This window comes from Saccopteryx bilineata, chromosome 1 (assembly GCF_036850765.1).
Source record: "Saccopteryx bilineata isolate mSacBil1 chromosome 1, mSacBil1_pri_phased_curated, whole genome shotgun sequence".
NCBI classification, from domain to species: domain Eukaryota; kingdom Metazoa; phylum Chordata; class Mammalia; order Chiroptera; family Emballonuridae; genus Saccopteryx; species Saccopteryx bilineata.
Genome location: NC_089490.1, coordinates 5,887,566 through 5,909,409, shown reverse-complemented (window position 1 = coordinate 5,909,409; position 21,844 = coordinate 5,887,566). Strand labels below are relative to the sequence as shown.

Genomic DNA, 21,844 nt, shown 5'->3' with positions numbered 1-21,844 from the left:
AGGTCGACGCTTTATCCACTGCACCACCACAAGTCAGGGTGTGTCCTTAGCATTTTTAAGTAGCCTATTCATACCTGTACATCACCAAGTGTCTATCCATTCCAACAAAGACCCCGTTTTGGTGCTAGCCAGCGGGGAGGCCCGGCGCGTTGCCAGGGAACGGCGCGTTGCCAGGGAACGGCTTGACCGGCGAATCGAGGAGTTTCCTAGAGAGCCACCGGAAGTGAGCGTTGGAGGCCTCGAAGCAGGGCGCTCTGGGCTGCTGCTTTCTCATTGTCTGGGGAAGCTGCCCGCCGGAAGTGCCGCGCCGGAGCGGGCGGCGGCGGCGGCGGCTAGCGGGGTTCCTCCAGCAGGGCGGTCCCTTTCCCAGCTGACGCCGTGCGCGCCCTGGCTCCCGCGGCCCCTCACTCCTGCTTCTTTTTTGTTCTTCCCTGCCGGCTGCGTGCGCGCATGCGGTCCCTGAGGGCCCCGCGGGGGTCGCGCCCGCAGGCGGCGCGCGCGCGATGGGCCGAACCTCTGCGCTGCAGAGTCCCCGCGCCAGCGTCGGAGGGCGGGCGGCACCGACCGGCCCCAGACAGTGGACCGGGGATACGGGGCACGTTTATGGCACCATCAGGGAAAGCAGTAGGGGCCATGAGAAAAAACCGGAGGAACTGTGAAGAAGGGGGAAGGCGCGTCGCCATGGGAACGAGCGGGATGCGGAGGAGGTCTCCTTGGCAACGTGACGGACAGACAAGCAGGCAGACGGGTGAAGGGAGCCGGAGTAGCTGCCCCGAGGGTGCCGGTGCCCCGCAGACGGAAGGGAGAGGAGGTCTGTGACAGCAGAGGGTTGAGTGACAGGCGGGCACGGCCACGCCCCGCCGCCACGCGCGCCGCTGGGAGGTCACGCCCCGCCGCCACGCGCGCCGCTAGGAGGCCACGCCCCGCCACCACGCGAGCCTCTGGGAGGTCACGCCCCGCCGCCACGCGCGCCGCTAGGAGGCCACGCCCCGCCGCCACGCGCGCCGCTGGGAGGTCACGCCCCGCCGCCACGCGCGCCCATGGGAGGTCACGCCCCCCACCACCTCGAGCGCAGCTTTTATTGTGAGCGAGCCGGGCAGGTGGGGGCTCCACGGGATGGCGGCGTTCCGGAGGGCCTCGTCCCGTGCTCGCTCCGAGGAAGACGGAGCCCCTTGGGAGGGTTTTTAGCAGAGAGAGAAACTGACCGAACTTGAATTTTGTTGTTTTGTTTTTTCCTTTTTATTCACTGAGAAGCAGGGAGGCAGAGAGAGACACTCCCGCGTGGGCCCGACTGGGATCCACCCGGCATGCCCAGCAGGGGACGATGCTCTGCCCAGCAGGGGCCGGTTCTCCGTTGCTTGGCAACACAGCGGCCTCAGCCGGAGGCCGTAGAGCCGTCCTCAGCACCCGGAGCGTTGCTCCGATAGAACCATGATAGAACCATGGCTACAGGTGGAGAAGAGAGAAAGAGGGTGGAAGAAGTGAGAGGGGGAGGCGTGGAGAAGCTCATGAGCGCTTCTCCTGTGTGCCCCTGCCTGGGAATCGGACCAGGACTTCCCCACACTCGGCTGACGCTCTGCCACTGGGCCAGCCGGCCAGGGCCTCCGCGTGAGTCTTAAGCGGACCACCCTGTCGTATTAAGAAGACAGGAGCGGGGAGACCCCTGAGACGCGGCTCCCGCGGTGATGCGCGCGGGCGGGCTGTGTGTGAAGGTGCTTTGGCCCAGGATGCAGGACGGTAGCACTGGAGGGTGTAGTCTGCATATATTAACAGATGTGTCCTCCTCTGCTCCCTCATCTCCCGTAGACACCTCACCTCACGGTCCTCCGTGATTCTTCATTTTTGCTGTGCTCACTTTTCTCCTTTCACTTCGTTGAATATGCAGGAAAACAAGGCATGAGCTCACAGCCAGCTTCATGCTGCTGATGAACCGTTCCCCCAGATTCCAGGGCGGTGTTTGACATAGCAAGCCGGGTCGCAGCCGCCCTGGGGGTCACGAGTGGCTTCTGTTCCCTGAAGGAGGCTGGCTGGCATTCACCAGGGTCACTTTATTTTTTTTTCTCTTTAGACAAAGCTATAACTGACTCTGGGTACTGGATCCAACCAGCAGAGAAGAAAGAAACCAGAGCAGGTAAGAGGAGTGTGTGCAGTCTGCAGAACAGCGCGAGGAGGAGGAGAGAGAAGTGGGTCCAGGACACCAGTGGGAGTGGGGCTGGGCCTCCATGGACCCTGCAGACTTCTCCTTGTGGGTATTTTTCCTGGATGGGCTGGTGATCATTAAAGCTTTTTAGTTAAAGGGAGTAACTGGAGAGCATTTTTTTAAAGTGTTTTATAATTATGTCAAGGACTGAGTCCCTGATTTTCTCTCCCCCCTCGGTATTTCTGGGAGTCAGTTTCCACAGACGGAACTTCATGGTTGCTTGCGGCTCCCCACACGTTTTCCTCCTTTCCCGGACTTCACTGCGTTCGTTCTGTGCCCTGCACGAGGCTGTGGTGGCAGAGGAGGGCGCAGGACCACGAGCCAGCTGCCCTGGGCTCCTGGTTCCTCTCCTGCGGGAGGAGGTGAGGCACACGGGTGTTTAGGCAGGAGCCGTAGCCGCTGGGAGTGAAAGGATGACAGAACGGGGGGGGGGGGCTCCTGGGGACCGGCAGTTGGCCAGTTATTGAGCATTTGTAGAAAGTCTTCTGTTATTTCCATGCCAGGCTTGGATCAGTATGGAGAGGAACTAAATTACTTAGTTTCTGCCCTCATCTTAAATGAAATTTGGAAATAATAAAGATTTGTTTTAAAAAGGTTCTACAAAGAAAGCAATTTATCAGAGAAACTGAATGCATTTAGTCACTTAGCTGTGCAATTTGATATATGTGATGGTTTGCAGATGGGCGTATATATGCATATGTGTGTGTGTGTATGTGTGTGTGTGTATGTGTGTGTTTACACATTAAAACTTGTGTAACTCAGTAACTCCTAGCCAACTACAATTTTATTCATGTAAAATTTCAGTGTGGCCCTGGCCAGTTGGTTCAGTGTATAGAGCGTCAGCCTAGCGTATGGACGTCCCAGGTTGGATTTCTGGTCAGGGCACTCAGGAGAAGCAGCCATCTGCTTCTCTCTTTCTCCCTCCCCCCCTTCTCTCCCCTTTCCCCTTCTGTAGCCAATGGTTCAGTTGGTTATAGTATTGGCCAGGCACTGAGGATAGCTTATTGGTCTGAGCATCGGCCCTAGGCACCGAGGATAGCTCAGTTGATTCCAGCATCAGCTCCAGACGGGGTTGCCAGGAGGATCCCGGTCGGGGTGCATGCAGAAGTCTATCTATCTCTCCTCTTCACACTTAAAAAAAATTTAGTATGTAATTGTATTCTTGTATACCTTTTTAGAACCCTGAGGTTTTAGAATTGTAATATAGGTGCCCGAGAAGTAGAAGATAAAGCAGTGTCAAAACATTTTGTCATGAAACTTTGAGCACAGTAAAGGCAGATGGGGACACGTGATGCTGGACTTAGAAGTGCTCTGGGTGGCGCACGGGAAACAAGGCAGGTAAGATTTTATAGCCATGGCTGAGGAAGGTGGGCCTGGAGGACAGGTCAGCCAGCCTGGAGTCATAGATGAGGCGGATGGCATAGACTTTGGGCAGAGGACTAGGTCCCTGGACACCCAGAAGTAGGCTTTTTAGTATATGTTATCTGCAAAGGAGAACAAAGAGAAGTACATTTCTAAGTATATTGTTAGAACTTCCAGAGGAGAAATCCTGAAATTTCTATTGTACAAGGAATCATAAATGAAAATTAATACTATAGAGCAGGGGTCGGGAAGCTTTTTGGCTGAGAGAGCCATGAACGCCACATATTTTAAAATGTAATTCTGTCAGAGCCATACAACGACCCGTGTACGTTAGGCATTATCCAATAAAAATTTGGTGTCCCAGAAGACAGCTGTGATTGGCTCCAGCCACCCGCAACCATGAACATGAGCGGTAGGAAATGAATGGATTATAATACATGAGAATGTTTTATATTTTTAACATTTTTTTTATTAAAGATTTGTCTGCGAGCCCGATGCAGCCATCAACAGAGCCATATCAGGCTTGCGAGCCATAGGTTCCCAACCCCTGCTATAGAGCATACTTATAAATTTAGAAGTGGCGAAAAATATTGGATATTGCATTGCTTAATTTGGATGTTTATTTATTTATTTTTTTTTTGTATTTTTCTGAAGCTGGAAATGGGGAGAGACAGTCAGACAGACTCCCGCATGCGCCTGACCGGGATCCACCAGGCACGCCCATCAGGGGCGACGCTCTGCCCACCAGGGGGCGATGCTCTGCCTCTCCGGGGGGTCGCTCTGCCACAACCAGAGCCACTCTAGCGCCTGGGGCAGAGGCCACAGAGCCATCCCCAGCGCCCGGGCCATCTTTGCTCCAATGGAGCCTCGGCTGCGGGAGGGGAGGAGAGAGACAGAGAGGAAGGAGGGGGGAGTGGAGAAGCAGATGGGCGCTTCTCCTATGTGCCCTGGCTGGGAATCGAACCTGGGTCCCCCGCACGCCAGGCCGACGCTCTACCGCTGAGCCAACCAGCCAGGGCCTGTTTGTTTATTTTTTAATGTAAAAATATCTATACTCTTTTTGTGTGTGTGAGAGACAGCAGGAAGGGAGAGAGAAGAAGCATCAACTTGTAGTTGCGTCACTTTAGTTGTTCATTGATTGCTTCTCGTATGTGCCTTGCCCAGGGTGCCGGTGACCTTTTGCTCAAGCTGGTGACCTTGGTGTTTCAAACGTGTGTGACCTCAGCATCCCAGGTTGAAACTATCCACTGCACCACCACCAGTCAGGCAAAATACACGCACTCTGTGGTTCCCATCTGACCTGAGTTTCCCAGACCTCTTTCTCTCAAAAGATCTTGAATTATCTTCTCAGGGGTGATTTTTTTTTAATTTTTATTTTTTGGTAACAGAGAGAGACAGAGAGGAACAGATAGGGACAGACAGGAAGGAAGAGAGATGAGAAGCATCAGTTTTTCGTTGCAACTCCTTAGTTCACTGATTGCTTTCTCATATGTGCCTTGACCGGGGGCTACAGCAGAGCAAGCGACCCCTTGCTCAAGCCAGATGAACCCGCGCTCAAGCTGGCGACCTCAGGGTTTTAAACCTGGGTCCTCCGCGTCTCAGTCCCACGCTCTATCCACTGCGCCATTGTTTGGTCAGGCCCAGAGGTGATTTTCAGGACAATAAAGTTTACAATTACCTAACACAAAATATAAAGGAATTAATCTTGTCCCAGATAATTTCTATACAGTGCTTTAATGAGTAGTTTTGTTATGGACTGGATGTTTGTGTCCTATCAAAATTTGTATGTTGAATCCCTGAATCACAACATGATGATGTTTAAAGGTGGGCCTTTGAGAAGTTATTACAATAGGTTTAGATGGAGCTGTAAGGATGGGAAGCCCATGGTGAAGGAGTGTCCTCGTAAGAAGAGGGAGAGACAGAGCTTGTGCTCTTTCCGCTCACTGAGAACAAAGAGCAAAGGCGGGCCAGGAGGAGAGCTCTGAACCCGGCCGGACCCCAGCGTGCTGGCCCCAGTCTCTGGTTCCAGCCCCCAGAGCTGTGAGAAGTAATCTGGTGTCTTCCAGCCTCCAGAGCTGTGAGAAGTAATCTGGTGTCTTCCAGCCTCCAGGGCTGTGAGAAGTAATCTGGTGTCTTCCAGCTGCCAGAGCTGTGAGAAGTAATCTGGTGTCTTCCAGCCTCCAGGGCTGTGAGGAGTAATCTGGTGTCTTCCAGCCCCCGGGGCTGTGAGAAGTAATCTGGTGTCTTCCAGCCTCCAGGGCTGTGAGAAGTAATCTGGTGTCTTCCAGCCCCCGGGGCTGTGAGAAGTAATCTGGTGTCTTCCAGCCTCCAGGGCTGTGAGAAGTAATCTGGTGTCTTCCAGCCCCCGGGGCTGTGAGAAGTAATCTGGTGTCTTCCAGCCTCCAGGGCTGTGAGAAGTAATCTGGTGTCTTCCAGCCTCCAGAGCTGTGAGAAGTAATCTGGTGTCTTCCAGCCCCCAGAGCTGTGAGAAGTAATCTGGTGTCTTCCAGCCCCCAGAGCTGTGAGAAGTAATCTGGTGTCTTCCAGCCCCCAGGGCTGTGAGAAGTAATCTGGTGTCTTCCAGCCTCCGGGGCTGTGAGAAGTAATCTGGTGTCTTCCAGCCCCCGGGGCTGTGAGAAGTAATCTGGTGTCTTCCAGCCCCCGGGGCTGTGAGAAGTAATCTGGTGTCTGACCGCAGCCTGTGGTATTTTGTTATGACGGCCCAAGTTAACTAACTTTCTCCCAAGGTCATTTTTAATTTGAGGGCAGAAACTAGGCCTTGTCCCTGGCCTGCGTGGAGGCCAGGAGCAGCATAATACCTCTCACTGTTGTGTCTACTCATTTCTTAACTGGTTTAAGGTTTCATTTCCTGAGCGAGTGACTTTAAGCTGGCCGCTTAATGAACCTCAGTGATTCTCAGGGTCATCCCAGGTCAGACATGGACAGCAGCCTTATCTGTGCAAGGTGTGGGCTTGCTGAAGTCATCCTCAGTGTCAAATGCAGCTTTGATGCCGGAGCTAAGATATGATATAATTATATTTTATTATAATACTTAAGAATCACTACAGTGGTTCCTAGGTGCTGGGAGGAGAGAGAAGTGAGAGGTTGTTGTTTCTGGTGTACAGTTTTAAGTTCTGATCTACCACCCAATATTCGGAAAAATCTTTAACACTGTTAAACTGCACGCTTAACAATGGCTATGACCTGACCTGTGGTGACGCACCGGACAAAGTGTCGACCTGGAATGCTGAGGTCGCAGGTTTGAAACCCGGGGCTCGCCTGGTCAAGGCACACACAAGAAGCAACTATAAGTTGATGCTTCCCGCTCCTCCCCGCACCCTCTTCTCTCTCTCCTCTCTCTAAAAATCAATACATTTAAAAAAACAGTTATGGTATTTCACCACTGTTAATACCATTTGTTAATGTAATGAACATTTTAAAAAAAAGTAACTATTATAAGTTGACAGAACTTTCCAAATTTGTGAAGAGGATGTGGTGAGACTCCAGCCGGCCGTGTGTGGAGGAGTCTGGGTTAGGTCAGGGTGTGTGTGTCTCAGCAGGGGTCACCCAGCGGGGCCGGCACACTGTGCGTTGTCCTGAACGTAATTTGCTCCAAAACGGGAGTGTAAGCAGAGACTGAACACTGGTTAATGATGTGTGCGATGGAGCACGCAGGGGTGAGATACGCCTTCAACTCACTTTGAAAGACAACCGGAAATAAAAAGGGTTTTTATGGACAGAAGAAGAGATAGTTAGGTGGACAGATGTGTGATAAAGCAAATATTACAAAATGTTAATTGTGGAATGTAAGTGGTTCGTATATGGATGTTTATAGTATAATTTTTCAACTTTTCTACATATTTTTAAAAGTTGGTTAAAAAAATAGTTGGGATAGTTATATTTGTTGATGTTATAAGGAAAAGAACTATTATATGACATTGCAGAGCAAAACAGTATCTTCTGTGAGCTCTGTGACCTGCAGGTGGGTCTAGGACTTTTTGAGACAGAGTTATAAAGTATTGGGCTTTTAGAGTAAGACACTGGAAAAACTATGGAATTCACAGTGATTGAAACACAGGCCTGGTTTTGGTTAAGAGCTAAGAGTAGCCTACCAATGGTTTTCGACCTTCTAACATATGGAGACAAGTAAAAATAGAATTATTTCAGGGACTGCTAAGGCAGAAATCATTCCAGGCATAAGCAAATTTGACTAAGATCATTGGATTTCTTTCTTTCTTTCTTGTGACAGGGACAGATAGGGACAGACAGACAGGAACAGAGAGAGATGAGAAGCATCAATCATCAGTATTTTGTTGCGACACCTTAGTTGTTCATTGATTGCTTTCTCACATGTGCCTTGACCGCGGGCCTTCAGCAGACCGAGTAACCCCTTGCTCGAGCCAGCGACCTTGGGTCCAAGCTGGTGAGCTTTTTGCTCAAACCAGATGAGCCTGCGCTCAAGCTGGGTCTCGAACCGGGTCCTCCACATCCCAGTCCAACCCTCTATCCACTGCACCACCGCCTGGTCAGGCGAGTAGCATCAGTTCTTCATTGTAGCTCCTTAGTTGCTCATTGACTGCTTTCTCATATGTGCGTTGATGAGGGGTGGTGGTGAGGGGGCTAGTGACTCCTTGCTCAAGCCAGCGACCATGGGGTCATGTCTGTGATGCCACGCTCAAACTGGTGAGCTCGCACTCAAGCCGGCAACTTCAGGGTCTCGAACCTGGGTCCTCTGCATCCCAGTCTGACACTGTATCCACCTGGTCAGGAAGATCATTGGGTTGATATTCTTCATACAACATCAGGGCAGTTGACTTTTGCGGAATGGCACAGAATTTCTGGCAGACCGGTCCTCGGACTGGCAATTGGAAAACACTGGATAATCTTGGGGAATTTATGTGGGGAGAAGCCAGTTTGCTCCTAAATTGGGGTTTTGGTAAAGTTGCAGCCAAGACGTGATTCTAGAGTCTTACCAGTAGATGACTGACCCTGTTGCTGTCTTCAGACCGGAAAGAAGTCGTTCATGCTTGGATTTGGGGACTTGTGGTGAACGGTGGAGAAAGACACGTCTCTATAGACATAACGCCCAGAGAGGGGAGCTGGCAGCTGGCCTGCAGGGCTGAGTGGCTCCCACTGTTAGTGACACAAAACTGTGCGTCTTGCCCAGTCTGTACGGACCCTACCAGACACGTGTACACTCTGAGAAAGTTTCTTCTGCACTTTAAAACCCTGTGTGTACTGTACTGATTGATAGGTGGAGGATGGCTAAGACTGGGGAATAGGAAGAAGACTCAATTCTTCTCTAATAAGAACAAGGAAAACATTTTTTCTAAATGAAGATAGACCAGCCATGAAGTCACCTAAGGAAATGAGATGTAGGCTCATCCTGGATGTTCTGTTCCACACCGCCCTTTCTTTTCCCCGTGCCCCCACACCAAGTCTTTCTGGAGGAAATGACTTAAACGTTGCAATGCAGGGAAACCTGTTACCATAGAAACTGGAAGTCAGTGATTTGGGCATTTTGGGTAGGGTGAGGTTATTCTAGGGTGAAGATGGACCAGACAGAGACATGTAGTAGGTGGGAGAGAGGGAGCTCGCACTTCCAGTGGGCTTGGCAGCTGGCCAGGGCTCATCCCCAAACTGGAAAGGGAGACCAGAGCGATGGAGGGCGGGGCCCTGGAGCACAGCAGACGGAGACCAGAGCGATGGAGAACGGGGTCCTGGAGCGCAGTAGACGGAGACCAGAGTGACGGAGGGCGGGGTCCTGGAGCGCAGCGGACGGAGACCAGAGCGACGGAGGGCGTGGTCCTGGAGCGCAGCAGACAGAGACCAGAGCGACGGAGGGCTGGGTCCTGGAGCGCAGCAGACGGAGACCAGAGTGACGGAGGGCGGGGTCCTGGAGCGCAGCGGACGGAGACCAGAGCGACGGAGGGCGTGGTCCTGGAGCGCAGCAGACGGAGACCAGAGCGATGGGGGGCGGGGTCCTGGAGCGCAGCAGACGCAGACCAGAGCGATGGGGGGCGGGGTCCTGGAGCGCAGCAGACGCAGACCAGAGCGATGGGGGGCGGAGTCCTGGAGCGCAGCAGACAGAGACCAGAGCGATGGACTCAGGTCGGGGTCCTGGAGCGCAGCAGACCCAGACCAGAGCGATGGAGAGCGGGGTCCTGGAGCGCAGCAGATGCAGACCAGAGCGATGGAGGGCGGGGGCCTGGAGTGCAGCAGACGGAGACCAGAGCGATGGAGAGCGGGGTCCTGGAGCGCAGCTGACGCAGACCTGAGCGATGGGAGGCGGGGTCCTGGAGCGCAGCAGAGGGAGACCAGAGCGATGGGGGGCCGGGTCCTGGAGCGCAGCAGACGCAGACCAGAGCGATGGAGGGCGGGGGCCTGGAGTGCAGCAGACGGAGACCAGAGCGATGGAGAGCGGGGTCCTGGAGCGCAGCAGATGCAGACCAGAGCGATGGAGGGCGGGGTCCTGGAGCGCAGCAGACCGAGACCAGAGCGATGAGACGCGGGGTCCTGGAGCGCAGCTGACGCAGACCTGAGCGATGGGAGGCGGGGTCCTGGAGCGCAGCAGAGGGAGACCAGAGCGATGGGGGGCCGGGTCCTGGAGCGCAGCAGACGCAGACCAGAGCGATGGGGGGCCGGGTCCTGGAGCGCAGCAGACGCAGACCAGAGCGATGGGGGGCCGGGTCCTGGAGCGCAGCAGACGCAGACCTGAGCGATGGGGGGCGGGGTCCTGGAGCGCAGCAGAGGGAGACCAGAGCGATGGGGGGCCGGGTCCTGGAGCGCAGCAGACGCAGACCTGAGCGATGGGGGGCCGGGTCCTGGAGCGCAGCAGACGCAGACCAGAGCGATGGGGGGCCGGGTCCTGGAGCGCAGCAGACGCAGACCAGAGCGATGGGGGGCCGGGTCCTGGAGCGCAGCAGGCGCAGACCAGAGTGATGGGGGGCCGGGTCCTGGAGCGCAGCAGACGCAGACCTGAGCGATGGAGGGCGGGGTCCTGGAGCGCAGCAGACGCAGACCAGAGCGATGGAGGGCGGGGTCCTGGAGCGCAGCAGACGCAGACCTGAGCGATGGGGGGCGGGGTCCTGGAGTGCAGCAGACGCAGACCAGAGCGATGGAGGGCGGGGTCCTGGAGCGCAGCAGACGGAGACCAGAGCGATGGAGGGCGGGGGCCTGGAGCGCAGCAGACGCAGACCAGAGCGATGGAGAGCGGGGTCCTGGAGCGCAGCAGACGGAGACCAGAGCGATGGGAGGCGGGGACCTGGAGCGCAGCAGACAGCAGACATGGCCCCGGGGTCAGAGCTGCAGAAGCCATAATGTTCGGGGAAGAGCGGATGAAGGCCGGTTTCATGAACCCTGTGCCAAATTGACTCCAGCTTTTTTCTCTTCTCTCAGCTCTGCCCGCTCTTCAGGATACCCTCTTTGCCAAAGTCGGAAGCCAGGGAAGCCTGCCTGCCAGGAGTACATGTCACGCTGATGAGCCAGGCAAGTAAGCCGAGCCCCCTCCGTCCTTCCTGCCCACACACGGCTTTCATGTCACCGCGTTCCTTGTCTGTGCAGCTCCCACAACGCTTGGTTGGATGACAAAACCATTTATGGGTCATTTCTTTTTTGTTACTTTTTGCTATCGAAAGTCTATGCTCTCTTCACCTCATCCTCAGATACATACCAACCAGCACCAGCCTCTTGTTTCCTAGAGCCCCTTCTGCCTGTCTCCTGAGGGCACTTAGGGTTTTTCTGCAGGACAGCGTGACCACCCTGTTTCGGGAGCCAGTGACGTTGGAGAACGTGGCTGTGAACTTCAGCAGCGGGAGTGGCAGTGCCTGGCCCACGCGCAGAGGCACCTCCACAAGGATGTGATGTTGGAAAGTTACGGGATCGTGGTGTCACTTGGTAAGGACTTCCCCTGTTCTTGGATTAGTGCTGTTTCCCTCCCTTGTTTCAAAATCTCTTTTATTTATTGATGTAAATGGGCTATCACATTGAACGTCAGAGCCCTCATTCTTCATCGTGAGGCTCTTCTCCCAGAATCAGAGTGTGGAGGGGCCTCTCGGGCTGACCAGCTGCTGTTGTCCAGGTCTTTGGGATGGGACTCTGTCCGGGGGGAGAGGAGACACGTAGCTCCTGTTGTCCCTGGATCTTTGTGTTCAGGTCCTGGTCGTGAACTCATTCCTGCTGGCCCAAAACTACACAGAGCCTCCCGGCCCAGACTCCTGCCCCCTAAAGAAAGCGGGGGGAATACAACCAATACTGTTTCCCAGAATCTCCTTTGCCCTTTGGAATGAGACTTTTCCGAGAACGTCCGAAAACTTGTTTGTTGACATGTTCTGAGGCCCCTGAATGAGCCCTTTTCTCTGTGCAAATGGGTGTTTCTCCCCCGTTTCCGTATTCAGACAGGGGGGTCAAGGCAGGTGTTCCGACAGTTCCGTCTCGCTTCACACACTGTCTCTCTCCTTCCCTCGTCCAGGATTCCCGTTGCCTAAGCCTCCTTTAATCTCCCACCTGGAGCGAGGGGCGGAGCCCTGTGCTGAGGACCCCCAGGGCACGGAGTTCCTGAGCCTCTTCCACCCAGGTGAGTGGGCGGGAGCTCCGCCCCTTCTGTGTTCCGAGACAGACTGGTTACAGCAGGGGTCCCCAAACTATGGCCCCGTGGGCCACATGCGGCCCCCTGAGGCCATTTATCTGACCCCCGCTGCACTTCTGGAAGGGGCACCTCTTTCATTGGTGGTCAGTGGAGGAACATAGTTCCCATTGAAATACTGGTCAGTTTGTTGATTTAAATTTACTTGTTTGTTATTTTAAATATTGTATTTCTTCCCGTTTTGTTTTTTTACTTTAAAATAAGATATGTGCAGTGTGCATAGGGATTTGTTCATAGTTTTTTTTTGTAGTCCGGCCCTCCAACGGTCTGAGGGACGGTGAACTGGCCCCCTGTGTAAAAAGTTTGGGGACCCCTGGGTTACAGTGTTCTAAGTGGGGTCACCCATCCTGAGTGCGCAGAGGAAGCTCCTTACAGAACTTTGAAGGAAGAGAAAACAAACAACAGACTATTTGGGTAATTATTCTGTGATTATCTAATTGGTTCTTTGTAACCCAATAGGCTTTTTGCAATTTGGTCCTCAAAAAAAAAAAAAAAAAAAAAGCCCCCAAAGAACTCATCTCCTCTCTCTGTGTCAGTCCCTCTGGCGGTGGGAGAACATTGCTTTTCTGCCTTCGTTTTTCTTTCAGGACCTCCCCGTTTCAGTCCTGGGCCTGGGACCCTGGCCTCTCTCCATTCTCTCATGTGACACTAGTTTTTCTCATGCCATCGGCTCTTAGCTCTGATGCAGATACCTGCCACGTTGTGGGTCTAACCTTTACCTCTTTCCTGGGCGGCAGGCTCATGTTCTAACTGCTGGGTGTTATTTGGATCAACCACTGTCATCTGCAAAGCGGCACATCACAGATGAGTCAAACTCATCTCTCCCCACAAAGCTGCCTCTTCACTAAGCTCTCTGGGTCTCCCCTCTTGTAGTTGGTCCTGAGAGATTTTCAGTTCTTGACTCAAACTATTTGCTACATTTGTCCTTTAAAAAGAAATTGTTGCCTGACCAGGCAGTGGCGCAGTGGATAGAGCATTGGACTGGGATGCAGAGGACCCAGGTTTGAGACCCCGAGGTCGCCAGCTTGAGCTTGGGTTCATCTTGTTTGAGCAAAGCTCACCAGTTTGGAGCCAAGGTCGCTGGCTTGAGCAAGGGGTCACTTGGTCTGATGAAGGCCCACGGTCAAGGCACATATGAGAAAGCAATCAATGAACAACTAAGGTGTCCCAACGAAAAACTGATGATTGGTGCTTCTCATTTCTCTTTGTTCCTGTCTGTCTGTCTATCCCTCTCTCTGACTCTGTCTCTGTAAAAAAAAAAAAAAAGTCCTTTGTTTAAAGGACAATGGCAGCTACCCTGTCACAGACCCTCTTTTCCTCCCTCCCTCGCGTACAACACACACCCACAGTCCACCGGGTGCCGTGCAGGGCGCACACCCGCAGTCCACCGGGCGCCGTGCAGGGCGCACACCCGCCGTCCACCGGGCGCCGTGCAGGGCGCACACCCGCCGTCCACCGGGCGCCGTGCAGGGCGCACACCCGCCGTCCACCAGGCGCCGTGCAGGTGCTGGTGACATAGAGTCAGGTAAGACGCGGCCCAGCCCTCCAGCCCTTACTCTCTAGGGAGGCAGGTAAGTAGGTAAGGGACTGTGTGCGCGTGCCGAGTGCCGTGTGGATGCGTGGAGGAGGTGTGTGCGGGGATGTGCAGACATGGGGGACACGTCTCAGAGGACCGCAGAGGAACGACAGCTGCGCTGAGCTAGGTGAGGTGAGTGAGCTCGCTTAGGGGCGGGGCATCAGGGCAGGGGCGTGTCCTGTGAGGAGCCAGGGGCCGTGGACTGAGCGGTGCAGGCTGACCAGAGCAAGGCCGTGGGGCGGCCGGTAGGGAACCTACAGGAGCCGCAGCCAGTGCAGGATCGGGACTGGAGTTTGTATGAACTGCCAACCTTGAACATGGTCTTTTTGTTTTTTTGTATTTTTTTAAAATTATTTTTATTTATTTATTTTAGAGGAGAGAGAGAGAGAGAGAGAGAATGGGAGAAGGAGCAGGAAGCATCAACTCCCATATGTGCCTTGACCCAGCAAGCCCAGGGTTTTGAACCGCCAACCTCAGCGTTCCAGGTCGGTGCTTGATCCACAGCGCCACCACAGGTCAGGCTAAATATTTCTGAAGTGAGAAGTGAGGAGGCAGTCAGACAGACTCCCGCATGTGCCTGACAGGGATCTACCTGGCACGCCTACCAGGGGCTCTGCCCATCTGGGGTGTTGCTCCGTGGCAACTGGAGCCATTCTAGCGCCTGAGGCAGAGGCCATGGAGCCATCCTCAGCGCCCGGACCAACTTTGCTCCAATGGAGCCTTGGCTGTGGGAGGGGAAGAGAGAGACAGAGAGGTGAGGGGGAGGGGTGGAAAAGCAGATGGGTGCTTCTTCTCTGTGCCCTGACAGGGAATCGAACCCAAGACTTCCACACGCTGGGCCAATGCTCTACCCACTGAGCCAATTGGCCAGGGCCTGAACATTATTATTATTATTTTTTTTACAGAGACAGAGTCAGAGAGAGGGATAGACAGGAACAGACAGACAAGAATGCAGAGAGAGATGAGAAACATCAATCATTAATTTTTCGTTGCAACACCTTAGTTGTTCATTGATTGCTTTCTCATATGTGCCTTGACCGCAGGCCTTCAGCAGACCGAGTAACCCCTTGCTCGAGCCAGCGACCTTGGGTCCAAGCTGGTGAGCTTTTGCTCAAACCAGATGAGCCCACGCTCAAGCTGGTGACCTTGGGGTCTCGAACCTGGGTCCTCTGCATCCCAATTCGACACTCTATCCACTGTGCCACCGCCTGGTCAGGCTGAACATTATTCTTATAATAATGGAGGGATTAGGTACTTTAGTGTTGTAAGTGCTTTACATACACTGACATGTAATTGTGGTAGTCTATCATGGTAGTCTCCATTTTACAGATAAAGCAAGGGAGGCACAGGCAGAACTGTGTCCTCCCCCTACGTGTGCACAGCTGAGTTTCTGAGCTAAGGTTTGAACCAGGCAGCCTCACTCCAGAGCTGGGGCTCGTGGCTGTTTGCTTTCCTCCTTTTCTGTCTGGTGAGCTGAGTGCCACGGGAGTATTTTAACTAGAGAATGACACGATTGGATTGGTTTGTTTTGGAAGAGTAATCTGGAGGCGGTGTGAAGGGTGGGCTAGAGGGGAAGCAGACTGAAGGACATGGGGGAGAATGAAGAGGAAAGGCCGGAGGGAGGAGATAGAAGAGACTGATTTGGACTCTTGGGTTTCCAACAATAGAAATTAACTCGAGCTTGTTTAAGCGAAAGAACAAGAATTTACCACGGACCGAAGGGCAGGTATACACTGGTTCAAGGAGGGCTGCAGTGCCGCCGTCTGCTCTGCTGCTCTGTGGCTCAGCGTTACTACCCTTTCCCGCAGCTGGACCTCTGCTCTGGTCCGCGAACATCCCCTTCCGGTCCCGCCCACGCCACCCCCACCGACTCAGGTTGGAGTGCTGAAGAGCCACGGTCCTCAGAACCTGGCCTGACTGGCTCTCACATCACGAGTCCAAACCCAAGAAGAGAGGGTCTGGCCTGCCTTAGGCTCGGTGCTGCCCGTATCGGACCTCGTACCCAGATGGGCAGCGTTCCACCCCCGAAATACGGCTCTCTAGGGCCCACTCGGGGTGCAGCGAACATCCTTAGGCGGGGACTGCGCGGGCTCTCCAGCATCCCTCCGTGGCGCGCTGCACGGGTGGGAGGTGTGAAGTGCTCGCTGAATAAGTCTGAGCAGGAGTTAGAGATGGTGTCCAGCTCCCGGTTGTAGGTGACGGTGTGTGGAGCCACCATTCACTAAACTAGGAGAATTTGTAAAGGCTTTTATGAAGTCACTGAGTGTGAAATATCTTAGTGCTTTTCATCATGTCCACCCGTCCTGGCCTTTGCGTAATGTCGGTGTTCTCCTGCCCGGACAGGTCATTTCCTCTCCCCACAGCTTGACCTGGTGTCAGCCACACTGCCCGGCCTCGCTGTGGTCCCTCCACTGAGCAGCTGACGCTTTTGTTTTCTTGTTTACATAGCTGACAGGATGTGGCCTGAGAAGAAGGCAAGTTCGGAGCCGAAGGGTTTTGAAAATGGAAAAATCTGCTGGGTAAAATGTAAAAGTCTCCTAAACGTTTTCTGCCAGGATCCTGACGTTAGGGAAGTGTGTGTTCGCGATGTGAAATTTGAGAACCAGCGGGAAATGCCGACCAGTGAGAAACTGAGAGAAGGGAAAGAAAGCTGTGAGAACTTGACCGTCGAGAAGAGAAAGAACCAGAAGGGACTCAGGAAACACTTCAATCCAAACTCAGAACAGGCTCCATATAACGGAGTTCTTAAAGAACAGAAACCCAACGAGTGTGCCCAGTGTGGCCAATCCTTCCGTTGGCATTCCGACCTGCGTGTCCACTAGCGAGTTCACTCCGGCGAGAAGCCCTACGCGTGCAGCGAGTGTGCCAAAGCGTTCAAGACCCAAGGTCAGCTTTGCGTGCACCGGATAACCCACACGGGGAAGAGGCCCTTTCCCTGTGCCCAGTGCGGGAAGGCCTTCAGCAGCAGGTCGGCCCTCTGCCGGCACCAAAACGCCCACGGGAGGGGGAAGCCTCACGGGTGCGCTGTCTGTGGGAAGGCCTTCCAGTGGAAGCACTCCCTCTCCGTCCACGCCAGGACTCGCACCGGGGAGAGGCCCTACGCGTGCGGGGCCTGCGGGAAGGCCTTCAGCGGGAGCTCCGACCTCACCAAACACACGCGGATCCACACTGGGGAGCGGCCTCACGCGTGCGGGCGTGTGCGAGGGCCTTCAGCGGGAGCTCCGACCTGCGCAAGCACAGGAGAGCCCACGCTCGGGACAGGCCCCACGGGCGCCCTGGGGGTGGAGAAACCTTTCGCAGGAGGGCGGAGCGCAGCAGGCATGCGCGGATTCCCACAGAAGGGAAGCCTTACCCGTGGCGGGAGTGCGGGAAAGCCTTTCGTCACAACCGTGCACGCAGAGCTGCGCGAGGACACGCCGGGGAGCAGCCCTGCCGCTGCGCGCACTGCGGGAAAGCTTTCCGGGACCGGCACGGCCTCGCCATCCACCAGCGAGTCCACACGGGAGAGACCGGGAGAGAGACCGTACGCGTGTGCCGAGTGTGGGAGGGCCTTCCGGGGGAAGTCTAACCTGACCCGTCATCGGAGAACCCACGGGGAAGAGAAGCCGTACGGGTGTGAGGCGTGCGGGCGGGCCTTCCGCCACCGGTCGGTGCTGAGGCAGCACGAGAGGGTCCACACACACGGGCGAGAAGCCCTACACCTGCTGGGACTGTGGCACGGCCTTCCGGCAGTGCTCGGCGCTCGTGGGGCACCGGCGGGTGCACACCGGGGAGAAACCCTACGAGTGTGAGCAGTGCGGGAAAGCCTTCCAAGTGAGCTCCGACCTTGCCGGCCACAAGAGAAGGAAGCACGGAGCCCGGGGGGCCGCACACTTGGGAGTTCCTCCATCCAGTAACTGTTTCTATTAGTCAAGAGTTTTGGCCGCCAACACCTGAGAGTGATGACTCTGGTATTTACACTTTCTTTTTTCTTTCATTTTATTTTATTCATTTTATTTATTTATTTATTTTTTTACAGAGACAGAGAGTCAGAGGGATAGACAGGGACAGACAGACAGGAATGGAGACAGATGAGAAGCATCAATCATTAGTTTTTCGTTGCGCGTTGCGACTTAGTTGTTCATTGATTGCTCTCTCATATGTGCCTTGACTGCGGGCCTTCAGCAGACTGAGTAACCCCTTGCTAAAGCCAGCGACCCTGGGTCCAAGCTGGTCAGTTTTTGCTCAAGCCAGATGAGCCCATGCTCAAGCTGGCGACCTCGGGGTCTCGAACCTGGGTCCTCCGCATCCCAGTCCGACGCTCTATCCACTGCACCACCACCTGGTCAGACTTATTTATACATTTTAAAGAGAGGAGGGAGAGACAGAAGGGGGAGGAACAGGAAGCATCAATTCCCACATGTGCCTTCACCAGGCAAGCCCAGGGTTTTGAACTGGTGACCTCAGCGTTCCAGGTCCACACTTTATCCAGTGCGCCACCACAGGTCAGGGTTTTTTGTTTAGTTTTTGTTTTTTTTTCTTACATTTTCTCCTTTGATGGGTTGTTCTTGTCTCCTGTGTGGGTTCTTCCTGATCCCTGACCCCTGACTGTGAGATTCCCAAAGCCTTTGTCCTTGACCTTCCTACGCAGTGTTTCTTCAGTGCACACATTCACTTCCAAGGTTTATCTGTCAAAAATAATAATATCAAATGCCCATTATTGCTTGCTACATGCCAGCCACTGCTCTGAAGGCTTTACAGCGTTCTGGTAGGATCGTTCGGATGGTTATACCATCTTCTCAATGACCCAAGGTTGCAGGTTCGAGCCCCAGTCAGGGCACGTACGAGGATCTACCAATGATACACAAATAACTGGAACAGCAAATAGATGTTTCTCTCTCCCTCCCTCCCTCTCTTGTTTCACTCTCTCTTCTCTATTGATAGATGGATGGATAGATAGATAGATAGATAGATAGATAGATGGAGTCTTTACAATTGTAGCTCATTTAGTTTATACACCACCCCTACGGGATGAGGAAATGGAAGCATAGAGAGAGATCAAGAGTCCTGCTCAGGGTCACTCAGTGAGTGCTGCCCAGCTGCCCGGCTCCCCAGCCTTCCCTGGGCAACCCCTGGGTGCTGCCCCACCTCAGGTGTGAAGCTATGCGTCCATTCAATGCAGAACATTTCTTTCACGGATAAATATTGGTCCTTTTTAACAAGGTCTTGTTTGCTTTTAACTTAAAGCCCGAATGGTACTTCTCCATATGAGTCCCATATGGTAGCAGCGTTGCTGAGATTCGAGGGAGAAAGGCCGGGCAAGAGCAGATTTGAGAATCCCAGAAAGTGGACGTCGGCCAGACACTGCTCAGGTAGCCGTGTGCACAGGGAAGGGCGTGGGGCCCGCCCCCCTTGCTCTAAATACATCGGAACCTCTTCAGGGTGCTCTTTTCTTAAACATGTGCTGTGTCTGTTTGCATAACAGGAGATGCTCTTCCAAATGTACTAATAAATTTATACCATCTTTTTAAGTCTTTTGAGTGTCTCCATCCTTTCTCTTTCAAATGTCACAGGACCTTACCGCAGACAATTAAAATAGATGCCCATGTACATAAGCCTGTTAAAGTGAAATAGAAAATCTAGAAAAGGGTGCAAATGTGTATCAGCTTAATTAATATAATGACCATAATGGAGAATCAGATTTAGTTTTAAGTTCCCTGTCTGGAGTAAGCAGTGGTTCACCCAGCACTTCTCAAAGGTGTTTTATAAGATGATCCCTGTCGAGGTGCCCGTGGGAGTCTGTCTCTCTGCCTTCCTCCTCACTGAATTTAAAACAAAACAAACAACAAAAAAACACTTCAGTGAAAAATTGCAAAATACTGTGGAAAGATTCCCACAGTTTTGAGACAGAAAAAAAGATCAGATACAAAGGACAGGTAAGTACAGTAGAATCAGAGTACTCAAAAATAGTATTTTGAGATGATAGAAAATGGAACGGTGCCTTTAAAACCTGAAGGAAACTTTTTAAACTTAAATTTCTATGTATAGCTAATCAAATGGTCATCAAAGTGTAAGGTAAAATTAAATTTTTTTTATTATTCAGTAAGAGGCAGGGAGGCAGAGAGACAAACTCCTGCATGTGCCCAGACTGGGTCCACCCAGCAAGCCCACCAGGGGGCGATGCTCTGCCCCTCTGGGGCGTCGCTCTGTTGCATCCAGAGCCATTCTAGTGCCTGAGGCAGAGGCCATGGAGCCATCCTCAGCGCCTGGGCCATCTTTGCTCCAATGGAGCCTTGGCTGCATGAGGGAAAAAGAGAGAGAGAGAGAGAGAGGAAGGAGAGGGGGAGGGGTGGAGAAGCAGATGGGCACTTCTGTGTGCCCTGGCCGGGAATCGAACCCGGGACTCCTGCATGCCAGGCTGACGCTCTACCACTGAGCCAACCGGCCAGGGCAGCAACCGATCTCTTCTTAGGGCCTGAGGCAGAGGCCATGGAGCCATCCTCAGTGCTCGGGGTGAACTCACTCCAATAGAGCCATGGCTGCAGGAAGAGAGAGAAGTGAGAGGGGGAGGGGGGGAGAAGCAGATGGGCACTTCTGTGTGCCCTGACCAGGAATCAACCCCAGACGTCCACACACAGGGCTGACACTACCAGTGAGCCAACCAGCCAGGGCCAGATGATATTTTAAAGACATGGAAAGTCTCAAAAATTTTTTCCTCACATGTATATTTTATCATAAACTCCACCCAAACAAATAAGTAAAATTAAGGGGTGTGTGTGTGAAGATATGGAATCCAAGAAACAGACTTTACAGCAGAGGAAGGAGGCAGAGGTCGCCAATGCTTCTGACCTCAGCCACCAGTCGCAGGTGGAGCAGGGCGGGACTTGGAGGAAGTTCTCCAGGGAAAATGAGAGCATTTGACTACTAGGAATAGTTAGCAGTCTCTCTCACATATACACACACTCCCCACTGCATTTTCCACACTCCATTCTAGCACATTAATCCTTCCACCAATAGAAAACTTGTTCACAATGTGTCTCCACCCAACAGAAGTGCCACAACAGTAACAATGATGGTAACAGTAAGAACATGGGGCATCACCAAGCACTTTTGTACATTCCTCCATTCACTCCTGGGAGATTTCATGCAATAAATATGTGCATTCCTGTTCACAGACGAGAACACCGGAGTGTAGGGGTGTTGAGAGAGATGATTGTGTCTTGCTCACTTTTCATCTTCCACAGGGACCAGTGTAACTAGTGTGCAAACCTACACTGGCCTTTAAGTCACAGATGATTTGATGACCCTGACTGTTGTCCTTTTTTCCCCACATCCATTTGCATTCTCCCTTCTTCCACGTGTCTTTATATGGATTTCAGTTTTGTCGTATTTTTGCCATCTTCTCTTTGAGTTGAGAGAACAGAGTCTCCTGTTCCAAAATACAGATTAGGGTTTGGGTTTTTTTTTTCTCAGACGGAACATAACAGAAGAAGGAATAAAGTCACATAGCTTTCAAAGGGGAGTCTCTTGTTTCTATTCCAATTAGCTTTATGTGGAAAGTTAAAAAAAACAAACAAGCAAACAAAAACCTTTGGATAGAGTTGGGGGTCCCACCTAGACTACTTCCTAAAATCAGAGATGTGGAAAGGAAATGAAGGGTTTTTGCTACGTGTAGAGGAGCCAAATCATGACCTCATGAGAAGAGGACAGTGTGGAGGAAGCCCTAGCCACGGGCCTAGAGGGTTGGTTTCCTGTGAGCATTGAGCCGCACGACACAGTGTATACAATAATTTGACAAACTACCCCTTTTATGCTTACATCTATGTCAACGCAGAATTTCTTAGACAAAGACAAAGTGATGTAACGTGTGTTAACGTTTACTAGCTCAGAGTGCTAGCAAGATGACAATAAGTGTGCCCCAGCTCAGAGAGGTTTGGGGGTTTATGAATTTATATGGGGGGGGAGGGGATGTTCAATTTATCAGAGAAGGAGTTCCGCTTCATTTACCACGATCATGAAACCATCACATTCCCGGTCAGTCAAGTAGGACAGGGTTTTCATGTGGAAGCTCGAGGAGAGCTCA

The 21,844-nt window shown here is 52.9% G+C and overlaps 1 protein-coding gene across 1 annotated transcript; it reads left to right on the top strand.

Moving 5' to 3' along the window:
• Positions 1-318: 318 nt before the first annotated feature.
• On the top strand, positions 319-17,691 carry ZNF311 (zinc finger protein 311). Its single transcript, XM_066232416.1, is given in 11 exon segments — positions 319-655; positions 2,069-2,131; positions 2,394-2,562; positions 10,961-11,054; positions 11,265-11,369; positions 11,372-11,458; positions 12,033-12,137; positions 16,231-16,974; positions 16,977-17,293; positions 17,295-17,459; positions 17,461-17,691. Coding segments are annotated over 9 exon segments (1,998 nt in total). The 5' UTR covers positions 319-655; positions 2,069-2,131; positions 2,394-2,412.
• Positions 17,692-21,844: the final 4,153 nt, after the last annotated feature.